The sequence below is a fragment of the Pseudochaenichthys georgianus genome, unplaced genomic scaffold (genome assembly GCF_902827115.2).
Source record: "Pseudochaenichthys georgianus unplaced genomic scaffold, fPseGeo1.2 scaffold_465_arrow_ctg1, whole genome shotgun sequence".
In the NCBI taxonomy this organism is placed as follows: domain Eukaryota; kingdom Metazoa; phylum Chordata; class Actinopteri; order Perciformes; family Channichthyidae; genus Pseudochaenichthys; species Pseudochaenichthys georgianus.
Genome location: NW_027263029.1, coordinates 40,978 through 67,525, shown reverse-complemented (window position 1 = coordinate 67,525; position 26,548 = coordinate 40,978). Strand labels below are relative to the sequence as shown.

General features: G+C 51.7%; 1 protein-coding gene across 1 annotated transcript in view; it reads left to right on the top strand.

Annotated features, from left to right (window-relative positions):
- LOC117442744 (titin-like) overlaps window positions 1–26,548 on the top strand; it is a gene marked incomplete at its 5' end in the record, with an annotated part of 210,055 nt that overhangs the window by 158,558 nt on the left and 24,949 nt on the right. The window contains 16 exon segments of the mRNA XM_071202478.1: window positions 22–17,112; window positions 17,203–17,499; window positions 17,603–18,190; window positions 18,279–18,581; window positions 18,682–18,978; window positions 19,136–19,423; window positions 19,524–19,823; window positions 19,931–20,082; window positions 20,185–20,335; window positions 20,725–21,024; window positions 21,168–22,934; window positions 23,065–23,358; window positions 23,450–23,737; window positions 23,852–24,151; window positions 24,238–24,572; window positions 24,674–26,405. Of these exon segments, the coding sequence (XP_071058579.1) occupies window positions 22–17,112; window positions 17,203–17,499; window positions 17,603–18,190; window positions 18,279–18,581; window positions 18,682–18,978; window positions 19,136–19,423; window positions 19,524–19,823; window positions 19,931–20,082; window positions 20,185–20,335; window positions 20,725–21,024; window positions 21,168–22,934; window positions 23,065–23,358; window positions 23,450–23,737; window positions 23,852–24,151; window positions 24,238–24,572; window positions 24,674–26,405 (24,483 nt within the window).

Genomic DNA, 26,548 nt, shown 5'->3' with positions numbered 1-26,548 from the left:
CTGCTTCTTCTTGTCGATTAGATCCCCCTGGACCTCCATCCAACGCCAGACTCACGGACACCACCAAAACCACGGCTTCCTTAGCCTGGGGCAAACCCCACTACGATGGCGGTCTTGAAGTAGATGGATATACTGTTGAGTACAAAAGGGAAGGTCATGACGACTGGGAGGTCGAGACACCGTATCCAGTGAAAGTTACAGAATACGTTATTGGCAAACTTCAGAAAGGAGGGAAATACTACTTCAGGATTATCGCCGTAAACTCAGAGGGAGTCGGTGAGCCTGCAGAGATTGAGAACGTGACTGAACTGGTGGACCAAGAGTCGCTGCCAGACTTTGAGCTGGATGCTGAATGCAGGAGAACCCTGGTGGTCAGATGCCGCGCTTCAATCCGGTTGTTTGTACCAATTAGAGGTCGTCCCGTTCCTGAAGTAACCTGGAGCAAAGACGATAGCAACCTGAAGCAACGTGCACACATCGACACCACGGAGTCCTACACCCTCCTGGTGGTTCCCGAGTGCACCAGATACGATGCTGGAAAGTACAACCTTTGCCTTGAGAATGTTGCCGGAAAGAAGACGGGCTTTGTTAATGTGAAGGTTTTGGACACACCAGGACCACCAGTCAACGTCATACCTAGAGAGATCACGAAGAACAGCATCACCCTCCAGTGGGAAATCCCCATTATCGATGGTGGTTCTAAGATCCACAGATACGTTATTGAGAAGAGAGCGGCCACCAAGAAGGCCTACACAGTGCTCAGCACTACATGGCAGAAGTGTTCCTTCAAGTTTACAGACCTTGAGGAGGGAGCATACTACTACTTCCGTATCTCTGCTGAGAATGACCTGGGCATAGGCGAACCCGCTGAATCCCCTGAGCCAATCAGGGTGTCCCAGTCCCCCTCTGCACCAGAGAACCTGTACGTCACCGATGTGACAGCTGACAGCGCCAGCCTGTCATGGACCAAGCCCCTGCACGATGGTGGCAGCTTGATCACTGGATACGTTATTGAATCCCAGAAGAAAGATGGGGAGTGGGTCCATTCGGCCGCCATCAAGGCTCTGGATTACACCGTCACAGATCTGGTGGAGGGTGCAGAATATACATTCCGCATTATGGCCGTCAATGCATCCGGCAGGAGCGACCCACGTGAGAGCAGGCCGGCCATTATCAAAGAGCAGACTTCAGCTCCTTCCTTTGACCTGCGTGGCATCTACCAGAAGACGGTCATTGCCAAGGCAAGGGACCGCCTCAAGGTGGAGATTCCTGTTCTTGGCAAACCCAGACCTGTGGTTTCCTGGAAGAAGGGAGACATAGCGCTCAAGGAGACACAGAGAATCAACGTTGAAACCACACCAACATTAACTATCCTGAACATCGGTGAGATCAAGAGGAGCGACGGAGGCCCGTATTCCGTGACTGGAAAGAACATGCTGGGTACAGTGACTGAGACAATCACAGTCCTGGTCCACGACATCCCCGGTCCTCCCACTGGACCCATCAAGCTGGAGGAAGTCTCATGTGATTATGTTCTCATGTCCTGGGAGGCACCAGAGAACGACGGAGGTGTTCCTATCAACAACTATATTGTTGAAATGAGGGACACCACTGGGACTTCCTGGATGGAGCTGGCAGCAACAGTCATCCGCACCACATTCAAGGCAGCCAAACTCAACACTGGAACAACATATCAGTTCCGTGTCAAGGCCCAGAACAGATATGGCATTGGACCATGCATTGTCTCTGAGCAAGTGGTTGCTGCCTATCCATTTGATGTGCCAGGCCAGCCAGACACTCCTGTGGTCACATCGTTCAACAAGGACGCAATGGCTCTGAGCTGGAACGAGCCTTCCTCTGATGGAGGCAGTGTCCTCATTGGCTATCACGTAGACAGAAAGGAGAAAAACAGCATTCTGTGGCAGAGGATTAGCAAAGGTCCCGTTGTTGGAAATATCTTCAAATCAACCGGACTAGTTGATGGAATTGCATACGAACATCGTGTTACCGCTGAAAACATGGCCGGTCTCAGCAAACCAAGCAAACCCTGTGAAGCAGTGTATGCTTTGGACCCAGTCGACCCGCCAGGCAGACCTGTGGCGCTGAATGTCACCAGACATGAGGTGACTGTGTCATGGACCAGACCGGAGGGAGATGGTGGATTCTCCATCACTGGATACACAGTAGAGAAGAGAGAGATGCCCAACGGACGCTGGCTCAAAGCCAACTTCAACAACATCCTAGAGACCATCTACACCGTCAGTGGTCTGATGGAAGATGCTACTTATGAGTTCCGCGTGTTTGCCAGAAATTCAGCTGGTGCCCTCAGTGCTCCATCCCAGTCATCGGAGGCAATCACATGCAGAGATGACCTGGAGGAACCCAGGCTGGATGTCGACTCATCGTATAGCAGCACTGTTGTTGTTATGGCAGGAGAGTTGTTCAAGCTGGAGGCCAATGTTACTGGCAGGCCGCTTCCATCTCTGGTATGGACCAAGGAAGGAAAGGAGCTTTTGGATACAGGCAAGCTGGAGATAAAGTCAACGGATTTCCACACACTTCTTACAAACAAAGACTCCCTGAGGAAGGACGGAGGTGTCTTTATTCTGACTGCCAGCAATCCCGCAGGCTTTGCCAAGTTCACCTTCAATGTCAAGGTGCTGGACCGACCCGGGCCACCGGACTCCCTCACTGTCACTGACGTCACTGCTGAGAAATGTGTCCTTAACTGGCTGCATCCATCACATGACGGCGGCGCCAAGATCGAGTACTTTGTCATACAGAGGCGAGAGACAAGTAGGTTGGCATGGACGAATGTGGCCACGGAACTTCAGGCAAACAGGTTCAAGGTCACGAAGCTTCTGAAGGGCAATGAGTATGTCTTCAGAGTCATGGCTGTTAACAAATATGGCGTGGGTGAGCCCCTGGAGTCTCAAGCTATCATCTGCACCAACCCCTATGTCCCCAGCGACCCCCCGCAGCAGCCTGAAGTCACCACCATTACAAGGGACTCCATGGTCGTCTGCTGGGAGCGCCCTGAACACGATGGCGGCAGCGGATTGAACACCTACGTTATTGAGAGAAGAGATAAGACTGGCATGCGCTGGGTGAAATGCAACAAGAGGACTGTCACGGACCTGCGTTTCAAGGCCTCGGGCCTCACACCAGGGCATGAATATGAATTCAGAGTTTTTGCAGAAAATAATGCTGGTCTAAGTCAGCCTAGTCCCTCCAGTCCATTTTACAAAGCCGAAGACACCATTTTCCAGCCTGGACCTCCGGGGAACCCAAGAGTGCTGGACACAACCAAATCCTCCATCACCCTTGCCTGGAACAAGCCCGTATATGATGGTGGTTCTGAAATCACTGGTTACATTGTGGAGACCTGCCTGCCTGAGGAGGATGAGTGGACGATACACACTCCCAAGAAGGGATGGACAGCCACGTCCTTCACTATTACCAACTTGAAGGAAAACCAAGACTACAAAATAAACATATGTGCCACTAATTGTGAGGGAGTTGGAGAGCCCGCTGCGGTTCCTGGAACCCCCACGGCTGAAGACAGACTGCTTGCTCCAGAGATTGAACTAGGAGCAGAGCTGCGTAAGGTTGTTGCCATCCGAGCCTGCAGCACACTCAGACTCTTTGTTCCTATCAAGGGCAGACCTGTGCCTGAAGTGAAATGGGCGAGGGAGCATGGAGAGTCCCTGGACAAAGCCATCATTGAAATCACCTCATCATTCACTACTCTTCAGGTAGAAAATGTTGACAGGTTCGATGCAGGCAAATACCTGTTAACTGTGGAGAACGCCTCCGGAAGCAAAACAGCCTATGTTAATGTCAGGGTGCTCGACACTCCTGGAGCCGCTCAGAATCTGATCGTCAAAGAGATCACTAGAGATTCAGTTTCCCTCGTTTGGGATGCCCCACTCATTGACGGTGGCTCCAGAGTTCGCAACTACATTGTGGAGAAGCGTGAGTCAAACAGAAAGGCCTACTCAACAGTCTGTGCTAGCTGTCATAAGTCTAGCTGGAAAATAGGAGACCTCGAGGAAGGAAAGATGTACTTCTTCAGAATCCTGGCTGAGAACGAATACGGCATTGGCCTCCCAGTGGAGACTGTTGAACCACTTAAAGTGTCAGAGAAGCCTCTTCCACCAGGCAAAGTTACCCTTCTGGAAGTTACCAGCTCCAGCGTCTCGCTATCTTGGGAAAAACCTGACCACGACGGTGGCAGCAGAATCTCAGGCTATATTGTTGAGATGCAGGGTAAAGGCAGTGAGAAGTGGACCCAGGTCATGGTGGTAAAGACCGCTTCGGCTGTTGTAACTGGCCTCACACGGGGAGAGGAGTATATGTTCCGCATCTCAGCCACTAACGAAAAGGGAGTCAGTGACCCACGTCCTCTGAGTGTGCCTGTGGTGGCTAAAGACCTAGTTATCACACCAACCTTCAAAATGGTGTTCACCACATACAGTGTGCTCGCAGGAGATGATCTGAAGATAGATGTACCATATGCTGCATGTCCCAAGGCTACAGCAACGTGGCTCAAAGAAGGCATTGCTCTCAAGGAGACAACAAGAGTTAATGCTGAAGCAACAGACAAAAACCTGCACCTGGTTATCAAGGAGGCGTGCAGAGATGATGTGGGCACATACACTATCAAACTGATCAACGCTGTCGGAGACGCATCCGCAGACATCAGTGTAGTTGTTCTAGATAAGCCTGGTCCACCAACCGGCCCAATTAAGATGGATGAAGTCACTGCTGACAGCGTGGTCCTGTCCTGGAATCAACCAGAGTATGACGGTGGTTGTGCCATCAACAATTACGTTGTGGAGAAGAGAGATACATCTACCACAAACTGGCAGATTGTGTCAGCAACTGTGGCCAGAACCACCATCAAGGCGGCCCGTCTGAAGACTGGAATTGAGTATCAGTTCAGGATTGCTGCAGAGAACAGATATGGCAAGTCCTCAGTCCTGCTCTCCGAGACAATTGTTGCTCAGTATCCATTTGAATTGCCAAGCCAACCAAGTTCTGTTGAGGTCCAGTCGGCCACCAAGGAGAGCATGGTGGTGGTATGGGAAACACCCAGCACTGATGGTGGAAGCAAAATTCTGGGCTACCACTTGGAACTCAAAGAGAGAAACAGTTTAATGTGGGTGAAACAGAACAAACAAATAATCCCAGACACCAGATATAAGGCCGTTGGTCTTGAGGAAGGTATTGAGTATGAATTCAGAATCTATGCCGAGAACATTGTTGGCCTCAGCAAAGCCAGCAAACTGAGTGAGATGCAAGTGGCCAGAGATCCTTGTGACAGACCAGGAAAACCAGAGGCTGTCATTGTAACAAGAAGCCAGGTGACACTCAGATGGACAAAACCCGAGTACGACGGTGGCATCATGATCACAGGCTATGTGGTCGAGAAGAAGGAAGGATCTGGCCGCTGGATGAAGGCCAGTTTCGCCAACGTCATTGAGACACAATTTGTTGTCACAGGACTTACTGAAGATCTGGTTTATGACTTCCGTGTCATCGCCAGGAATTCAGCAGGTGTCTTCAGCAAGCCCTCTGATACTACTGGGGAAATCACTGCCAGGGATGAGGTCGATCCACCCAAGATCGAATTAGAATCTAAATACTCCCAGGCTGTGGTTGTAAATGCGGGCGAGACATTCAGTCTTGAGGCTGCCATCTTTGGCAAACCTGTGCCCACAGTGACCTGGCTAAAGGAAGGTAAAAAGATGGCTGAAGCAGCACGCCTAGAGCTCAAGAACACAGACTTTAAAGCTCACTTAACTGTGAAAGAAGCAATCCGTGTTGATGGAGGTCAGTACACCTTGCTGGTCAAAAATGTTGGAGGCGAGAAATTAGTAAACATCAATGTCAAGGTCCTGGACAGACCAGGTCCACCTGATGGCCCTATCTCCATCTATGGGGTCACCAATGAGAAATGCAGCATTGCCTGGAAGTCTCCTCTCCAAGATGGAGGAAGCGATATCTCCCATTACATTGTTGAGAGGAGGGAAACCAGCAGACTGGTTTGGACAGCAGTTGAACAAAAGGTTCAGACACTGAACCTGAAAATCACAAAACTACTTCCTGGTAACGAGTACATCTTTAGAGTGATTCCAGTCAACAAATATGGGGTTGGCGAGCCTCTGGAATCTGAAGCCATGATTGCCAAAAATCCATTTGTCACTCCCAACGCACCGAAAGAGGTAGAAGTCTCCACAATCACCAAAGACTCCATGGTGGTGACCTGGGAGAGACCAACCAGTGATGGTGGAAACTCCATCCAGGGATACGTTGTTGAGAAACGTGACAAGGACGGTGTGAGATGGACCAGATGCAACAAGCGTACGGTTAGTGAGCTCCGCTTTAGAGTCACCGGGCTGCTTGAGAACCACAGCTATGAGTTCAGAGTTTCTGCTGAAAATGCTGGAGGCGTCGGCACACCGAGTGAACCAACAGTGTATTACAAAGCTTTGGATCCCATCTTCAAAGCAGGCCCACCGAACAACCCCAAGGTGGTGGACACATCCAGGTCCACTGTCTCCCTGACGTGGGGTAAGCCTATCTATGACGGTGGCTGTGAGATTCAGGCATACATCGTTGAGGCCTGCAATCAAATATCCGACGAGTGGGTTATGTGCACTCCTCCAACTGGAATCACAGAAACGAAGTTCACAGTCAAAAAGCTTCTGGAGAAGCACGAGTACACCTTCAGAGTGTGTGCTATCAACAAAGTTGGAGTTGGGGAGCACGCTGATGTTCCAGGGAAGATTCTTCTGGAGGAGAAGCTTGAAGCTCCTGACCTTGACCTCGATACTGATATGAGAAAGATGATCAACATAAGATCAGCCAGCACTCTCAGGCTGTTCGTCCCTGTGAGAGGGCGTCCAGCTCCGGAGGTGAAATGGGGCAAGGCTGAGGGCGAGATCAAGGAGACTGCCCTGATTGACAATACAGGCAACTACGCTTCACTTGTCATTGAGAATGTTGACAGATTCGATACTGGCAAGTACACACTGACTGCAGAAAACGCCAGTGGAGTGAAGTCAGTATTCATTAGTGTCCGAGTCCTGGACTCACCTGGTCCACCAGCTAACTTCATGGTGAAAGAGATTACCAAGAACTCTGTTACTCTCACATGGGAGCCTCCCATTCTGGATGGCGGTTCAAAGGTTAAGCACTATCTTGTTGAGAAGCGTGAGAGCACCAGGAAAGTCTATTCCACCATCACAACCTGCAACAAGATGACCTGGAAGGTTGAGCCGCTTCCAGAGGGTGGAATCTTCTTCTTCCGAGTCCTGGCTGAGAATGAATATGGTGTGGGCCTCCCGGCTAAAACCATAGAGCCAGTGAAGGTATCCGAGAAGCCTCAGCCCCCTGGTAAAGTCAGTGTGGTTGATGTCACTTCTAAGACTGTAACTCTCACCTGGGAGAAGCCTGAACACGACGGTGGCAGCAGAATCAGCTACTATGAAGTCGAAATGTCAACTAAGGATAGCGAAGCGTGGTCTCTGTGTGCGAGTGGAAAGGCACTGGAGACTGTCGTAACAAACCTTCGCAAGGGGGAGGAGTACATGTTTAGAGTGGTTGCCGTAAATGACAAGGGCAAAAGTGATGCCAGACAGCTGGCTCAGACTGTTTTAGCGAAGGACCTGGTGATTGAGCCTTCTGTTAGACCCAGCATGAGCACCTACAGTGTCCAGGTGGGTTATGACCTCAAGATAGAGGTCCCAACTGCCGGTCACCCAAAGCCTACCATCACTTGGACCAAGGATGGAGCAGCCCTTAAGCAGACCACCAGAGTCAATATCACCAACTCTGCACGAACCACCACTCTCACCATAAAAGATGCAACCAGGGATGATGGAGGCATGTACAGCATCAATATTGCCAATGCCATGGCTTCCAAGGATGCCACTATTGAAGTGATAACCCTGGACAAACCTGGCCCAGCAACAGGCCCTGTGAAATTGGAGGATGTCAGTGCTGAGAGTTTAACTCTGGCCTGGGAACCTCCTACATATACAGGTGGCTGCCCAATCTCGAACTATGTGGTGGAGAAGAGAGACACAACCACAACCAACTGGGTCGTTGTTTCTGCGACTGTGGCTCGAACGAGTCTGAAAGTGGCCAATCTGAAAACAGGCAGTGAATATCAGTTCCGAATCTATGCTGAGAATAAATATGGAAAGAGCTATGCAATTGATTCAGAGCCTGTTTTGGCACAGTATCCGTTCCAGGAGCCTGGACCACCAGGAACACCATTCGTGTCTTTGTACTCTAAAGACTTCATGGTGGTTGAGTGGCACAAACCTCCGACTGACGGAGGCAGTGCCATCTTGGGATACCATCTGGAGAGAAAGGAGAAGAACAGCATTCTTTGGACCAAGATCAACAAAATGCTAATCCAAGACTGCAGGTACAAATCTACTCCTCTGGACGAAGGCATTGAGTACGAGTACAGAGTCTATGCTGAGAATATTGTTGGCATTGGAAAATGCAGCAAAGTCTCTGAGGGGTATGTAGCTCGTGACCCATGTTACCCTCCTGGCTGCCCCGAGGCTGTGATTGTGACCAGGCACTCAGTGAAGCTGAGGTGGACAGCTCCAGAGTATGATGGCGGAAGCTTAATTACTGGCTACGTAGTGGAGAAGCGTGACCTTCCCGAAGGAAAGTGGATGAAGGCCAGCTTTGCAAACGTCCTTGACCACGAATTTACAGTTAGTGGCCTGACAGAAGACAACAAATATGATTTCAGAATAATTGCAAGGAATGGAGCTGGTGCTATCAGCAAGCCCTCCGAAAGCACGGGATCCATCACGGCCAAGGATGAAGTCGACCCACCCAAGTATGAGACCGATGCTATGTACAACCAGACCATTGTTATCAATGCTGGAGAGAATTTCAATCTGGAGGCAAGTGTTGGAGGAAAGCCCATCCCCACCGCTCAGTGGTTCAAGGGATCTGTCGAAGTTGAAAACTCATCAAGAGCTGAGATCAAAAACACAGACTTTAAGGCTGTGCTTGCTGTGAAGGATGCCATTAGAGTGGATGGTGGACAGTACACACTTGTTCTGACTAATGTGGCTGGATCAAAGACTGTCCCATTCAGTGTGAAGGTCCTGGACAGACCCGGCCCACCAGAGGGACCTCTTACTGTCAGCAATGCCACAGAGGAGAAGTGCTCACTGTCATGGCTGCCACCCAGGCATGATGGAGGAGCTGGCATTTCTACCTATGTCATTCAGAAGAGAGAAACCAGCCGCCTGGCATGGACCGTTGTTTCCAGTGACTGTGGTGCTACCATGTTCAAGGTCACCAAACTGCTGAAGGGCAATGAGTACATCTTCAGAGTCATGGCTGTCAATAAATACGGCTTGGGTGAGCCTCTTGAGTCACTGCCAGTTATCATGAGAAATCCGTTCGTTACCCCTAGCTCACCTCAGGAGCTCGAGATCACTAACATCACCAGGGACTCCATGACCGTGTGCTGGAACCGCCCCGAGAGCAATGGAGGCAGTGAGATTGCTGGTTACATCGTTGAGAAAAGAGACAGAGCTGGAGTGAGGTGGACCAAGTGCAACAAGCGCCGAGTGACAGACCTGCGCTTCAGAGTAACCGGTCTGACTGAGGACCATGAATACGAGTTCATGGTATCTGCTGAGAACGCAGCTGGAGTGGGTAAGCCGAGCCCACCTTTACCCTACACCAAAGCCTGCGACCCAAGCTTTGAACCGGGCTGTCCTTCCAACGCCCATGTGGTCAGCACTACCAAGGACACCATCAGTCTGGCCTGGCACCGTCCTATCTATGACGGCGGTTGTGAGATTCAAGGATACGCTGTGGAAATAACCAAGGCCGAGGAGGAGGAATGGAGCTTATGCACCCCACCCTCTGGAGTGAAGGATCCCAAGTTGACCATCACCAAGTTGATTGAGCACCAGGAGTACAAGCTGCGCGTATGTGCCATCAATAAGCTTGGTGTCGGTGAGCCCACAGAGATCGAGGGCGTCGTTACACCCTTAGATAAGATTGATCCTCCAGAGATGATTCTGGATGCAGTGCTGAGGAAGGGAATAGTCGTCCGTGCAGGAGGCTCGATGAGAATCTGCATACCATTCAAGGGCCGCCCCACTCCGGAGGTCAGCTGGGCCAAGGATGGCGGAGAGCTGACCTCTAAAGCTCAGATCGACACTGGTGAAGAACAGACGCTGCTAACTATTGACGTCTGTGACAGATATGATGCTGGGAAATACATCCTCAACTTGGAAAATAGTGCTGGCACCAAATCTGCCTTTGTTGCTGTCAAGGTTCTGGACACTCCAGGTGCCCCAGTGAATCTGACCGTGAAGGACATCAAGAGGGAGAGTGTCACCCTCACATGGGAGCCTCCTCTTATTGACGGCGGCGCAAGAATCAAGAATTACCTGGTGGAGAAGCGCGAGTCCAACAGGATAGTTTACTCCAACGTGGAGAACAAGTGCACCAAAACAAGCTATCGTATCACAGGGCTTACCGAGGGAACGATCTACTACTTCAGAATCTTAGCAGAGAACGAGTTTGGCGTGGGAGAGGCAGTCGAGACCGAACATGCCGTTAAGACCTCCGAGCCTCCACTCTCAGTGGGTAAGGTCACTTTGACTGAAGTGACCAAGACCTCTGCCTCTTTCTCCTGGGAGAAGCCCGTCCACGATGGAGGCAGCCGAATCAACGGCTACTACATTGAAATGCAGCCCGTGGGCTCAGAGGAATGGGTAGTGGCCGCCACAACCAAAACTTGCGAGGGCACTGTCCTCGGTCTTAGTGCAGGCCACGAGTACCTGTTTAGAGTGACAGCTTTCAATGAGAAGGGCAAGAGCGACCCCAGGCCTTTCGCTGCCCCCGTCACAGCCAAAGACGTAACCGTCCTGCCCGGGTTCACGATGTCAACCGACACATTCAGTTTACAGACTGGGGAGGATCTGAAGATTGAGATTCCAGTGATTGGACGCCCTGCCCCGAAGGTCGAATGGAGTAAGGACGGGAAGGCTCTCAAGGAGACAACCAGATTAAATGTAACCAGCACACCCACATATACCAAGCTGTGCATCAAGGAGGCGAACAGGGAGGACTCTGGGAAATACACCATCACAGCAACCAGCAGTCTCGGAACAGCTACGGAGGAGATGACTGTGGTTATTCTGGAAAAGCCTGGCCCCCCCACAGGCCCCGTGAAGGTTGAGGAGGTGAGCTCTAACTATGTTCTCATCTCCTGGGAGCCACCGGTGTACACTGGAGGCTGTCAGATCAACAACTACATTGTGGAGAAGAAAGACACCACAACAACAGCATGGCAGATTGTGTCTGCCACTATCGCCAGGTCCACCATCAAAGTCACCAACTTGAAGACTGGCATTGAGTATCAGTTCCGAGTGTCTGCTGAAAATAGATATGGAAAGAGTTCTGCCATTCTCTCTCCCAACGTTATTGCTCAGTATCCGTTCAGTGAGCCTGCCGCCCCGGGAACACCAGTTATTTCTGCTGCAACCAAGGATAACATGGTTGTTGAGTGGAAGGTCCCCACCGACGATGGAGGCAGCCCCATCCTCGGATATCACCTGGAGAGAAAGGAAAAGAACAGCCTTTTGTGGACAAAACTCAACAAGCTTCTCATCGCAGACACACGTTTCAAGACGACAGAGCTGGAAGAAGGCATTGAGTATGAATTCAAAGTCTATGCTGAGAACATTGCTGGAGTCAGCCCAGCTAGCAAGGTCTCCGAGTGCACAGTAGCCAGGGATCCCTGTGACCCGCCAGGCACTCCTGAGGCCATAGATATCACCAGAAACCATGTGGCACTGCAGTGGACCAGGCCTCAGTACGATGGAGGCAGTGCAATCACTGGCTATTTCATCGAGAGGAGGAAGCACCCAGACACCCGCTGGATGAAGGCCAGCTTCACCAACATCATCGAAACCAATTACATTATCACTGGCCTCACCGAGGACTGTGTGTACGAGTTCAGAGTCGTTGCAAGGAACGCCGCTGGCATCTATAGCCGTCCTTCTGAGAGCACAGGAGAGATTACAGCTAAAGATGAAATCGAGGCCCCAGAGGCCATCTTGGATTCTAAATTCAAGGATCTGACGGTTGTTAGGGCTGGAGAAACATTTATTATCGATGCTGACTACACTGGCAAGCCTCTGCCGGAAATCTCTTGGTTAAAGGAAGGAAAGGAGATCGACCAAACCACCCCAAGAATGGAGGTCAAGACCACAATCACCCGTACCACCCTCACAGTCAAGGAATGCATCCGAGTGGACGGTGGGCACTTTGTCCTCAAACTGGTCAATGTGGGTGGAGTCAAGATGATCCCAGTGAATGTTAAAGTTCTGGATCGACCTGGTCCTCCAGATGGCCCGCTGGAAGTCAAAGGCGTCACATCTGAGAAATGTTATCTGCACTGGAGCCACCCCTCACATGACGGCGGAGCCAGCATCTCTCACTACATCATCGAGAAGAGAGAGACCAGTCGCTTGTCATGGACCATGGTTGAGCCCATGATCCAGGCGATCAGCTACAAAGTCACAAAACTGCTGCCTGGCAATGAATACATCTTCAGAGTCACTGCTGTGAATAAATACGGGATTGGGGATCCTTTGGAATCTGCGCCGGTCATTGCTCGTAACCCCTTCACCACTCCCAGCGCCCCGTCCACCCCAGAACCAAGCGTTATCGCTAGGGACTCCATCGTGCTAACGTGGGAGAGACCAGAGGATAACGGAGGATCTGAGATTGATGGCTATGTGCTTGAGAAACGTGATAAGGATGGCATCAGGTGGACCAAGTGCAACAAAAAGAGGCTGACGGACCTGAGGTTTAGATGCAGTGGCCTCGGAGAAGGACACTCTTATGAGTTTAGGGTGTCAGCTGAAAATGCTGCAGGTGTTGGAAAGCCAAGTGCACCATCTGAATACATCAAAGCGTGTGATGCCATCTATCCACCGGGATGTCCGAATAACCCCAAAGTCACCGATAACTCGAGCACCACGGTCTCTTTGTCCTGGTTCAGGCCTATCTATGACGGCGGAGCACAAATCAGCGGATATGTGGTGGAAATGAAGGAGGCAGCAGACGACGAATGGATCACTGCCACACCACACAGTGGGGTTCAGGCCACCAGCTTCACCGTGAAGCACCTTAAGGAGAACGCAGAGTACAACTTCCGCATCTGTGCTGTCAACTGCGAGGGAGTGGGAGAGCATGTGGACCTACCCGGGTCTGTGGTTGCTGCAGAGAAGCTGGAGGCTCCGGAGATCGAACTTGATGCCGATCTGAGGAAGATGGTCAATGTTCGGGCCACCGCCAACTTGCGCCTGTTTGTGCCAATCAGAGGAAAGCCTGAGCCCGAAGTCAAATGGTCAAAGGCTGATGGCGTTTTGAATGAGCGTGCCCAGATCGATGTCACAAGCTCTTACACAATGCTGGTGATTGAAAATGTGGATAGATTTGATACCGGCAAATACGTACTGACCCTTGAGAATCTCAGTGGCTCTAAGTCAGCCTTCATCAATGTGAGAGTCCTAGACTCTCCCAGCGCTCCCACCAACCTGGGGGTTAAGGATGTCAAGAGGAATTCAGTCTCCATCTCCTGGGAACCCCCTCTCATCGATGGTGGGGCTAAGATATCACATTACATCGTGGAGAAGAGAGAGCAGAAGAGAATGGCGTTCACCAGTATCTGCACCAACTGTGTGAGGAACTCGTACCTTATCCCCGACCTTCAGGAGGGAGGTCGATACTACTTCCGAGTGTTGGCTGTGAATGAGCTGGGAGTAGGCTTGCCGGCATCCACAGATCAAGTCAAGGTCGCTGAGGCTCCGTTGCCCCCTGGCAAGATTGTCCTGGTTGATGTAACCCGTCATACCGTCACCCTTTCGTGGGAGAAACCTGATCACGATGGAGGCAGCAAGATAACGAGCTTTATGGTGGAGATGCAGCCCAAGGGAGATGACAAATGGACGCTGTGCAGTGAAGCCAAAGCTCTGGAAGCGACTATTGGAGGTCTCACCACTGGAGAGGAATACTCATTCAGGGTCACTGCTGTGAATGATAAGGGAAAGAGTGACGCCAAGCCTCTGGCCAGCCCTGTGTTGTTGAAGGACATGACCACAAAGCCCTTCATTAGCCAGCTGTACGACACATACAGCGTCAGAGCAGGGGACGACCTGAAGATCGATGTTCCATTCAGAGGCAGACCTCAGCCCGAGGTGTCCTGGAAGAAGGATGGCCATGTGCTTAAGCAGACAACCAGGGTAAACGTTCTTAATTCCAAGACCTCATCCAAGATTACCATCAAGGATGCGACCAAGGAGGATGTAGGAAAGTACGAGATCACTCTGACAAACTCAGTTGGCACAAAGACGGCTGAGACCTCTGTTGTAATCCTGGACAAACCGGGCCCACCCAGCAACATCAAGTTTGAGGAGGTGAGTGCTGACTTCATCAATCTGTCTTGGGATGCTCCAACCTATGACGGAGGATGCCAAATCAACAACTATGTAGTGGAGAAGAAGGACACTACCACCATTGCTTGGCAGATTGTCTCAGCCACAGTAGCCAGGACTTCGATCAAGGTCAATCGTCTCAATCAGGGAACAGAGTATCAGTTCCGTATCGCAGCTGAGAACCGTTATGGCAAGAGTTCAGCCATTGACTCTGTTCCCGTTGTCGCTCAGTATCCCTTCGAGCCTCCCGGCACTCCTACCAACGTCCGTGTTTCCCATGCCACCAAGTATGGCATGCTTGTGGAATGGGGCAGACCTGCCAGTGATGGCGGCAGCCCTGTAACTGGTTATCACATCGAATGCAAAGACCAAAGCAGCATCCTGTGGACCAAGGTCAACAGAGGTCTGCTGGCGGAGAACCAGTTTAAGATGACAGGCATTGAAGAAGGCCTGTTTTATCAGTTCAGAATCTACGCTGAGAACATGGCTGGCATCGGTTCATGTACTAAAGCCTGTGAACCTGTAGCAGCCAGGGATCCATGTGAATCTCCTCATAACCTTAGAGTCACCAACATTACCAGGACCTCAGTGTCCCTCTTCTGGGAGAAGCCTGAGTACGATGGTGGAGTGAAGATAACTGGCTACATTGTGGAGCGTAGAGAACTTCCCAATGGCCGCTGGCTTAAATGCAACTTCACCAACCTGCAAGACACCTACTTCGATGTCACAGGCCTCACCGAAGATGTCCAATATGACTTCCATGTCATCGCTAAGAATTCTGCAGAGCTGTTGAGTGATCCCTCCGAGAGCACTGGTCCTGTCACAGTCAAGGATGACGTAGACCCTCCCACTATTACCCTGGAAGATAAGCTCACACAGCTGGTTGTCGTTAAGGCTGGAGACATCATTCGAATTGATGCTGAAATCTCTGGCCGTCCGCTCCCTGTTGTCACCTGGTGTAAGGATGGGAAGGAGATTGAGGCCAAGGCCAGATGTGAAATCACTTCCACCAACTTCGCAACCACACTGATCGTCAGAGATGCCATCAGGAGGGACTCCGGCCAGTATGTCTTGTCTCTGCACAATGTGGCAGGAACCAGGGCAGTGGCTATCAACTTTAAGGTGCTGGACATACCTGGACCTGCTTCAGGACCGCTGTCAGTGTCTGGCCTCACAGCAGAGAAGTGCACCATCATGTGGGGTCCGCCTCAGGAGAACGGTGGGGCTGAAATCATGCACTACATTGTAGAGAAACGCGAGACCAGTCGCCTTGCCTGGACACTCGTCTATGCTGACATGAAGGCAACAACGTGTAAAGTGACCAAGCTGCTCAGAGGAAACGAGTACATCTTCAGAGTTAGGGGAGTCAACAAGTATGGGGATGGTGAGCCCATGGAGAGTGAGCCGACAAAGGCCATCGATCCATTCACCGTTTCTGCAGCTCCCACTAACGTCCAGGTCACCTCCGTTACCAGTGAGGCCATGACCATCTGCTGGGAAAGGCCCACTTCTGATGGCGGCAGTTCTATCTCTGGCTATGTCATCGAGAAGAGAGAGAAGACTGGCCTTCGCTGGTGCCGTGTCAACAAGAAACCTGTGTACGACCTTCGAGTGAAGGCCGGAAACCTTCGTAACGGCTGTGAGTACGAGTACAGAGTGTTTGCAGAGAACTCCGCAGGCCTCAGTGCTTCCAGCACCACCTGCCCCCTCACCAAAGCTGAAGATCCACAGTTCCTGCCCTCTCCTCCTGCCAAGCCTAAGATCATCGACTCTTCAAAGACAACAGTCACCCTGTCTTGGAACAAGCCACTGTTCGATGGTGGAGCACCTGTGACCGGTTACAAAGTCAAGTACAGGAAGTCTTCTGACGACGAATGGATGGTTGGAGTCCATAACACCAAGAACACCGAGTTCTCGGTGGGGGGGCTGACCCCTGGGACTGAATATGTGTTTGTCGTCAAATCCATGAACAAGATTGGAGCCAGCGAGAACAGTGCTGAGACAGACGCGCAGGTCGCCAAGGAGAGAGAGGAGGAGCCAGTCTTCGACATCAGCAATGAGATGAGGAAGACCCTTATTGTTAAGGACGGTAGCTCATTCACCATGAAAGTGCCGTTCAGAGGCAAACCCATCCCGAGTGTGTCATGGTCTAAGGCCGATGTGGACCTGAGAGTTCGTGCGGTCATTGACACCACGGACACCTTCACCTCCATCACCTTAGAGAAAGCAACTCGCTACGACTCTGGCAAGTACGTCATCACCTTGTCAAGCGTGTCTGGAACGGCCTCTCTGACCCTCAATGTGAGAGTCCTGGACTCCCCAGGACCGCCTTGCCATTTGGAGGTCAAGGACGTGACCAGAACCTCTGCTTCTGTCACCTGGGACACTCCGGAGAATGAGGGAGGAGGACCGGTGAAGAACTACCTTGTTGATTTCCGTGAGGCGAGCAAGAAGGGCTGGACCAGGTTGACGGACACGTGCCACAGACTCACCTACAAGGTGTCGGACATGCTGGAGGGAGGAGTGTTCTACTTCAGAGTGACCGGCGAGAACGATTACGGTGTCGGTGTCTCTGCGGAAACCAAGGACGGAACAAAGATCACAGGTAATTTAAAATCAGGAAGGTTATTGATTCGCACTGTCTCAACATTATACCAGAATATTAAATAACACACACGATGTTCTCTGTTCCCAGAAAAACCAAGTCCACCACCAAAGCTAGGAGCAACTGATGTGACCAAGGAGAGTGTGGCCCTGGCGTGGGCCAAACCCGACCACGACGGAGGAAGCCGGATCACCGGGTACCTGCTGGAAGCTCTGGAGAAAGGCCAGGAGAAGTGGGTTAAGTGCGGTGTGACCAAGTCCGTCCACTTCACGGTGTTCGGTCTGAGGGAGAATGCCGAGTACTTCTTCAGAGTCAGAGCCGAGAACCACGCCGGCTTCAGTGACATCAAGGAAATGCTCACCCCGGTGCTGCTCAAGGACCAGCTCGGTGAGTACCAGATCTTTCAGATTCAGGAAATAACAGTCGATGAAGGCGTTTAGCCAGGGTCTGTTCCCTTGCTTCATCTCTCCTTGTTCCCTTTGTGCTCCAGAATCTCCCGAGATGAACATGAATGACTTCCCACACAACACAGTGTACGTAAGAGCCGGCTCCAACCTGAAGTGTGAGATCCCACTGACCGGCCGGCCTCTGCCCAAAGTCTCCCTGTCCAAGGACAACGTGCTGCTCAAATCCACCATGAGGTTCAACTCCGAAGTCACCCCCGACAGCATCAAGGTCACTTTGCGCGAGAGCATTGCTGGAGACTCGGGACGCTACGACATCATTGCCTCCAACTCCAATGGAACCACAACATCCTTCTTAAATATTGTGGTTCTGGACCGCCCCAGTGCTCCGATCGGACCCGTGCAGATGTTCGACATCACAGAGGACAGCGTGAGCCTGGAGTGGCTCCCGCCGGCATACGAAGGCGGCAGCCCCATCACCAACTACGTCATCCTGAAGAAGGAGGTCACCTCAGCCAACTGGGTGGAAGTGTCTTCTGCCGTGGCTCGCTGCACCATGAAGATCATGAAGCTGACCACGGGTCTGGCGTACCAGTTCAGGGTCAGAGCTGAAAACAAATATGGCATCAGTGAGCACATTGACTCAGAAACCGTTGCTGTCAACCTTCCTTACAGTAAGTCACCTTTGCTTCCATGTTGTGTCACATGTTGTACACGTCTTCTCTTTTATGGCATTAACCCTCTTCGAATCTGACCTCACAGCTGTACCTGAAGCTCCATCGACCCCAGAGATCACCGCTGTTACCAAGGAGACCGTGACTGTCGCCTGGAACGAGCCGAAGTCAGACGGTGGCAGCCACGTGTTCGGCTACCACCTCCAGATGAAAGACAGGAACAGCATTCTCTGGCAGAAAGTCAACAAGATGGTGATCCGTGCTGCACACTACAAGGTCACCGACATCAGTGCTGGACTCATCTACGAGTTCAAGGTGGCAGCGGAGAACGCTGCAGGAAACAGCCCCTTCAGCACGGTCTCCGATGCCGTGCTGGCCATCGACGCCTGTGGTGAGTGGAACGTAGTAACATGTCTCTGATATTCAAGACATCTGATTGAAGTCTTTAGCAACAGTCTCTTACCGTGGGTTGTTATTGTGTGTTCCTGCAGAGCCGCCCATCAGCCTCCGCATTAGCGACATCACCAAGCACTCCATCAGCCTGGCCTGGCACAAGCCCAACTACGATGGCGGATCCTCCATTAACGGATACGTCATTGAGAAGAAAGAAGGCGCGAATGCCAGGTGGTCCAAGGCTAACCTCACCAATGTCACGGACACCCGCTACACCGTGACTGGCCTGACCCAGGACGAGACGTACGAGTTCAGAGTCATGGCCAAGAATGCCGTCGGTTCAGTGAGCAACCCATCCACGGTGGTTGGACCAGCCACATGCGTGGATACCTATGGTAGGTCGTTGTTTCCTATCACATTTAGTGCAAGGGAATATGTGTGTTAAGAATTGATATCATATTTGAACAGAACAGGCAACAGTCCTTGCTATGTTCTCTCTATACTACATGCATCCTTATTTTAACTCGCATACCTGTATGTTGATGTATCTAGGTGCCCCAGAGATTGAAATACCTCAAGAGTACTTCAGTGAGGTCAAGTACAGGGCTGAGGCCAGTGTGGAGCTCACGTTTAACATCATTGCCAAACCGGCTCCCACCATCGAGTGGTTTAAGGACGGCCGGGAGCTGGCACCGAGCAGCCAGCTCGCCTTCAAACACACATTTGAGTCCACCAGTCTGTTCCTGAACGACACCACTCGTTTGAACTCGGGAACCTACGAGGTCCGGGTGAAGAACTCCATGGGATCGGCCTCCGCCATTGTTCGGCTGCTCATTCAAGGTATTTAGACATTTAAAGACTATAACCATGACTGTGGCACAACATTTATTTAAATACTGTTTGACCATAACATGCACGAATACGTCCTTTCCCCATCCAGACAAGCCCGGCCCCCCCGATGGCGAGATCGAGTTTAAGAAGGTGACGGCCAACACGGCCACCATCATGTGGTCTCCTCCTTCCGATGAGGGCGGGGCCATGGTGTCGCATTACATCGTGGAGAAGAGGGAGACCAGCAGGATCATGTGGTCCATCGTGTCAGAGAAGCTGGTAGACTGCATTGTGAACGTGCCCAGACTCATCGAAGGAAATGAGTACATCTTCCGAGTCCGTGGAGTCAACAAGTACGGCATCGGAGACGCACTGGAGTCCGAACCTATCGTCGCAAAGAACGCGTTTGGTAAGGAAGCAGAATGAAAAACACAACTGAATTATTTTATGTGCCAAACTACAATTCTAAGAGAAGCATTTCACTTCGTCTAACCTGGACATTTTGATTGTGTACAGTTCCTCCTAGCGAGCCATCCAAGCCGAAAGTGACCATTATCACCAAGTCCACCATGACCGTGCTCTGGGAACGACCAGCAGTGGATGGAGGCAGCGACATTGACGGATACTACTTGGAAAAGAGGGAGAAGAAGAGTCTGCAGTGGTTCAAGGTTTGTTTGCCGACGTACACGTACACACGTTGCGCTGAAGTGTACAAGCCAAATGAGTAACTGCCGTGTGTGAGGATCCTAACTTGGTTTTTCTTGGCAAAGGTGGTGAAGGGCACCATCAGAGACACCAGGCAGAAGGTCACCAACCTGACGGAGAACAACGAGTACCAGTACAGAGTGTGTGCTGTCAACAAGGCCGGAGCAGGGAACTACTCTGAGGGCTCTGACCTCTACAAGGCCTACGACCCAATCGGTACGCTTACTATTATGACTTCGCATTACAAAGTTACATTTGAAGACTTCTTAATTGTTAAGGTCTTTATTGCTGACAACATTCTTCAGAAGCTTAAAAAGACTGTTCTGGTCCTACCCCCTCTAAATATATGTTAGAGGGGGGAGGACCAGGACAGCTTCTTCTTGCCCCTGTTGAACACGAACAGAGACTATCTGAAAATTATTATTATTATTTATTTTGTTTGTTATTATTTGTTTTGTTGGTACTTTGTTAGAATTATTAATCTGAGTGAAAAAAAGGAAAAAAGAGAATATATATATATTATTGTTATATTTTTTTGTTTCTGACATGTTCAATAAATTGACTAAACTAAAAACTAACTAACTCATCGCTTTTGTCTTCCTCAGATCTTCCCGGTGAGCCGTCCAAGCTGCGTGTGGTGGACTCCACAAAGTCCTCCATCACCCTGGGCTGGGAGAAGCCCGTCTACGATGGCGGAAGTGAAGTCACACACTACCTTTTGGAAATGTTGAATTCAGAGGAGAAAGAATGGGCCATCGTCAACCCGCAGGTCAAGGCCTGCGAGTACGTGGTGTCTCACCTCAAACCTGGAGCATACTACTTCTTCAGAGTCTCTGCGGTCAACTGCAAGGGCAAAGGAGAAGACATCAAAATGTACCAGCCGCTTCAAGCCAAGGATATCTTGGGTTCGTATTCTTGTAGATCCCTGCATGTTATTAAGCATGACTCCATGAAACCATATGTATCATCTGTTGTATTGGATTGCTTTGCTATGGATGTTCCTCACTGACGATGAATTCCCGCTCTTTGTGTTCCTTCCTTCCAACAGAGGAGGCCGATTTGGACTTGGACGTTCCCATGACCACCCAGTACACAGCCAGGGCCGGCCGCGACGTGGAGGTGTGTATCCCCTTGAAGGGACGCCCCGCCCCCAACGTGACATGGCGACGTGGCGACCGCAACATTGCTGCTGACAACCGCTACACCATCACCAGCACTGAGCGCGGCACCACGCTCCTGATCCCTAAGGTCAGCCGCGACGACCGTGGCAAGTACCTGCTGGAGATCGAGAACGGCGTGGGAGAGCCCAAGGTCATCATTGTGTCCCTTAAGGTTCTGGACAGTCCAGCCATCTGTCAGAAACTCATGATCAAGAATGTGACGAGAGGACACCTGAGCCTCAGCTGGGAGGCTCCTCTCATCGAAGGCGGTTCCCCTGTCACACATTACGTTGTGGAGAAGAAGGCGTCCACCATGAAGGCTTACCATGTGATCAATGCCGAGTGTACCAACACAACGTACAAGGTGACGGGCCTGGAGGAGGATACAGCTTACTTCTTCCGTGTGTCTGCTGAAAATGAGTACGGTGTTGGCGAGACATGCGAAACTACTGAACCTGTAAGAGCCACGGAAACTCCTGGAGCTGTTAAGAACCTGGTGATGGCGGATTCGACAAAGACCTCTGTTACCCTGCAGTGGACCAGACCCGACCACGATGGGGGCAGCTACATCACTGAATACATCATTGAGAAGAGATCCATCGAAGATCCTACCTGGACTCTGGGAGCAACATGCAAGCGCCTGAGCTGCGAAGTGACGGGACTCACGGAGAAGGCTGAAATGGACTTCAGAGTGCTCGCCAAGAACGAGAAGGGCAACAGCGACTTCTCCCAGATTGGTCCCATCACAGTGAAGGACTTCATCATCCTGCCTGAAGCCAACATGGTTGACTACCCTAACGGAGAGCTTGCTGTCCGAGTTGGTCAGAACATCCACATCGAGTTGCCCTTCAAGGGGAAACCATTGCCTTCCATCAGCTGGCTGAAAGATAACCAGCCACTGAAGGAAAGTGACAAGGTGCGCTTCAGGACTACCGACAACAAGACGGCCGTCACAGTCAGAGGAGTCAAGAAGGAGAATGCCGGCCAGTACACTTTGTGTCTGGACAACAGAACCGTCAAGAACTACTTTGACATCAACGTGATCACTCTTGGACCCCCCTCGGTGCCCGTTGGTCCCATCCGCTTCGATGAGATCAAAGCACAGAGTATCATCATCTCGTGGGACGAGCCGAAGGACAACGGCGGCGGTGAGATCACCTGCTACAGCGTGGAGAAGCGTGAAACCGCCCAGGCCAACTGGAAGATGGTCTGCTCCAGTGTCGTCAGGCCCACTTTCAAAATCCCTAACCTGGTCAAGGGGACTCAGTACCAGTTCAGAGTCCGTGCGGAAAACAAGTTTGGGATCAGTGTGTCTCTGGCATCCGCAGAAGTTGTTGCCCAGCACCAGTACAAACCTCCAGGACCCCCGCCGAAACCAGTGGCCTTCAATGTCACCTGCGATGGGATGACCATCAGGTGGGACGCCCCAGAATTTGACGGAGGATCCCCCATTTTGGGATATCATGTTGAAAAGAAGGACAGGAACAGCCTCTTGTGGCAGAAGGTGAACTCCACCATCATCTCCAACAAAGAGTACAGGATAACTGGTCTCATCGAGGGTCTGGAGTACTCCTTCAGAGTCTGTGCGGAGAACAACGCTGGACTCAGCCCTGCTAGCGAGCAGAGCAAACATGCCCTCGCTATCGCCCCTGTTGGTAAGTACACGCACACAAGGACATCGTTATATGTTGGGGGATAGCTTTTACTTACAGACGCAGTTCAACATAAACAATGATTTTACATTCAAACATTATGAATGAAATGCTTCCTTCTCTTCTCAATTAGATCCACCGGGCAAACCCGTCTGCATCGATGTAACCAGAGACTCCGTCACCCTTAAGTGGGACGTCCCCGAGAGGGATGGCGGCAGCAAGATTGTGGGCTACAGTGTGGAGAGGCGCCAAGGCAGAGGCAAATGGCTGCGATGCAACTTCACCGATGTCTGCGAGACCCAGCTCACGGTGACCAGTCTCTCCTCTGGGGACAGGTTCGAGTTCAGAGTCATTGCCAGGAACGCCGTGGCCACAGTCAGTCCACCGTCCAACTCCTCTGGGTACATTATGACGAAGGACGAGAGCAGTAAGTCTTTCCAGATGATCATGAGTAGACGTTTCCTGACACCCTATGATTGTACAGATTCCCAATGAGTGTGTCCTCTCTGTGTCTCCAGTCTCTCCAGACATCGAGTGGTCCGCAGACCAGGCGCTCACCCTGAAGGCCGGTGAGAACGTTAAGCTCAGCTGCAGCATCGTCGGGCGTCCCGTGCCCCAGGTTATCTGGTATAAGAACGGCAAAGAGATTGACAAGAGGACCATGTATGACGTTGAGATCACCTCCGACATTGGCACCAGCAGTCTTTTTATACGCGATGCTGACAGGGACCACCGAGGCATCTACACGATAGAGGCGAAAAACAGCTCCGGTTCCAAGACGGCTGATGCCAACGTGCGAGTGCAAGGTTCGTGAACACGGCTGATTGTGTTACTATATCTGATATCGCACGATTCAATCACTGTCCAACCTGTGTATACTATTAAACACGGTTTAACCTCTACGATCTCTTTCCCCGCAGACACCCCCGGACCTGTTGAGGGTCCCATCCGTTTCACCGGCATTACGGCTGAGAAGTGCACCGTGTGGTGGAACCCGCCGGAGAACGATGGCTGTGCTGCCATCACCCACTACGTGGTGGAGAAGAGGGAGACGTCCAGGATCTCCTGGGCCATGATCACGTCCAAGTGCGAAGCCTGTTCTTACAATGCCGTAAACCTCATCAAGGGCAACGAGTACCAGTTCAGGATCTCTGCGGTCAACAAGTCTGGCGTTGGCAAACCTCTGGACTCTGATCCCTTCGTGGCACAGATGCAGTACAGTAAGTCACTCATGGGTACTTTATCTAAATGACCCTATACTTCACAATCTGCTTTATCCTCATGCCATATGTCCTGCTCTCTTCAGCCGTGCCGGATGCCCCTGGTACCCCAGACGCCACCCATGTGACTGGAAACAGCATCACCATGTGCTGGACGAGACCAAGGTCGGATGGAGGCAACGAGATTAAGCAGTACATCCTGGAGAGGAGAGAGAAGAAGAGCTTACGCTGGCTGAAGGTTTCCTCCAAGAGAACCATCACAGAGCTGAGGCACCGTGTCACCAACCTCACCGAGGGCAACGAGTATGAATTCCGCGTCATGGCAGAAAACGGAGCTGGCATCGGACCGGCCAGCAGTACTTCCAGGCTCATCAAGTGCAGAGAGCCAACGAGCGCTCCCAGCTCACCCACTTTGATCAAGGTAGGACTGCAGGAACATTGCAAAGAGAATAAGCATTCGTGGAAACATTCAAATTCCCAGATCTGTGTGACAATAACCGTTGGTCTTCTCTTGTTGATCAGGTCGCTGACTCCACCAAGAACTCTGTCACCCTGGAATGGACCAAGCCTGTCTTTGATGGCGGCTTGGAAGTCATCGGCTACAACATCGACATGTGCAAGGCCAGTCTGGAGGAGTGGCACAGAGTCAACAGCCAGATATGCATCCACACCAGCTACACTGCCAAGGGCCTGGTGCCTGGAGAGCTGTACAAGTTCAGGGTCAGCGCTCTGAACGGGGCCGGGGAGGGCGAGTCCTCAGGGCTGCCCAATGCTGTTCAGGCTCTGGACCGACTCAGGTCTCCTGAGATCGAACTGGATGCCAGCTTCAAGCAGACTCACATTGTGAAGAATGGCAGCACGGTCACCCTCCATGTTCCCTTCAGGGGGAAACCAGTGCCTCTTGCCACCTGGTCTAGGGTAGACGGGGAGCTGCCTGTCATGGCTGACGTTAACACCACGGAATGCAGCTCCATTCTGACCATTGAGAGCTGCACGAGGTACGAAGCCGGCAAATACACCCTGTCCCTGGAGAACAACAGCGGTCGCAAGGCCATCACCTTCACTGTCAAAGTGCAGGACACTCCCGGACCTCCGGCAGCCATTACCTTCAAAGACGTAACACGCGGAGCCTTAACGGTTATGTGGGACGCCCCCGCCAATGACGGCGGAGCCCGGGTCCACCACTACATCGTGGACAAGCGGGAGGCCAGCCGCCTGGCGTGGCAGGAGGTCAGCAGCAAGTCCTCTCGCCAGATGATCAGGGTCACAGATCTGGACGTCGGGATACCATACGTGTTCAGGGTGATCGCTGTGAACCAGTACGGCCAGGGAGAGCCTTTCGAGATGACCGAGCCCGTCATGGCCACAGAGGAGCCGGCACCCCCCAGGAGACTGGATGTCGTCGACACCACCAACTCCACAGCCTCCCTGGTGTGGCTGAAGCCCGAGCATGATGGAGGCAGCCGCATCCGAGGCTACGTGGTTGAGTTCAGAGCTAAAGGCAGCGACCACTGGAACGTCGGCGGAGAGACCAGATCTATGAAGATGCTGCTGGAGGGCCTGATCGAGAATACAGAGTACGACTTCAGAGTCAGTGCCAAGAACGATGCTGGAACCAGCGAGCCTCAGGGCACCTTCAGCTCCGTGGTCATCAAGGAGCCTCGCATCGAACCCACAGCCGACCTCAGCAGCATCACCAACCAGCTCATCACCTGCAAGATCTCCAACAACTTCACGATCAGCATCCCCATCAGCGGCAGGCCGGCACCCAAGGTCGCCTGGAAGCTGGAGGAGATGAAACTGAAGGAGTCTGACAGAGTCTGCATCACCACCACAAAGGAGGTCACTACTCTGACGGTGAGAGACAGCAAGAGAAGCGACAGCGGCAAGTACTACCTGATCCTGGAGAACGTCGCCGGTGTGAAGACGTTCACAGTGACCGTGGTCGTCGTGGGCAGGCCGACTCCACCCGCAGGCCCCGTGGTGATCTCTGAAGTATCTTCAGAGTCCTGCAGCCTGTCCTGGTCCGAGCCAGCCGACGATGGCGGCACGGAAATCGGCAACTACATCGTGGAGAAACGGGAGTCCGGCTCCGCCTCCTGGCAAGTCGTAAACTCCAGTGTGAAGAGAACCACCATCAAAGTGACCAACCTCACCAAGTACATGGAGTACACCTTCAGGGTGTGCGCCGAGAACAAGTTCGGAGTCAGCAAGTCCACCGAGTCCGCTGCAGTGGTCATCGAGCATCCGTTCGGTAAGTTCTGGGAGACACAAGTAAATGGAAATACCTTTTTATTGGGGTTTGTTTGAATTGGCAGCTTGAACACATCCAAACAATTACAAATTATTTTCACATGCAAATCAATTTCCATTTGGATTCATCAACGAAGCTAAATG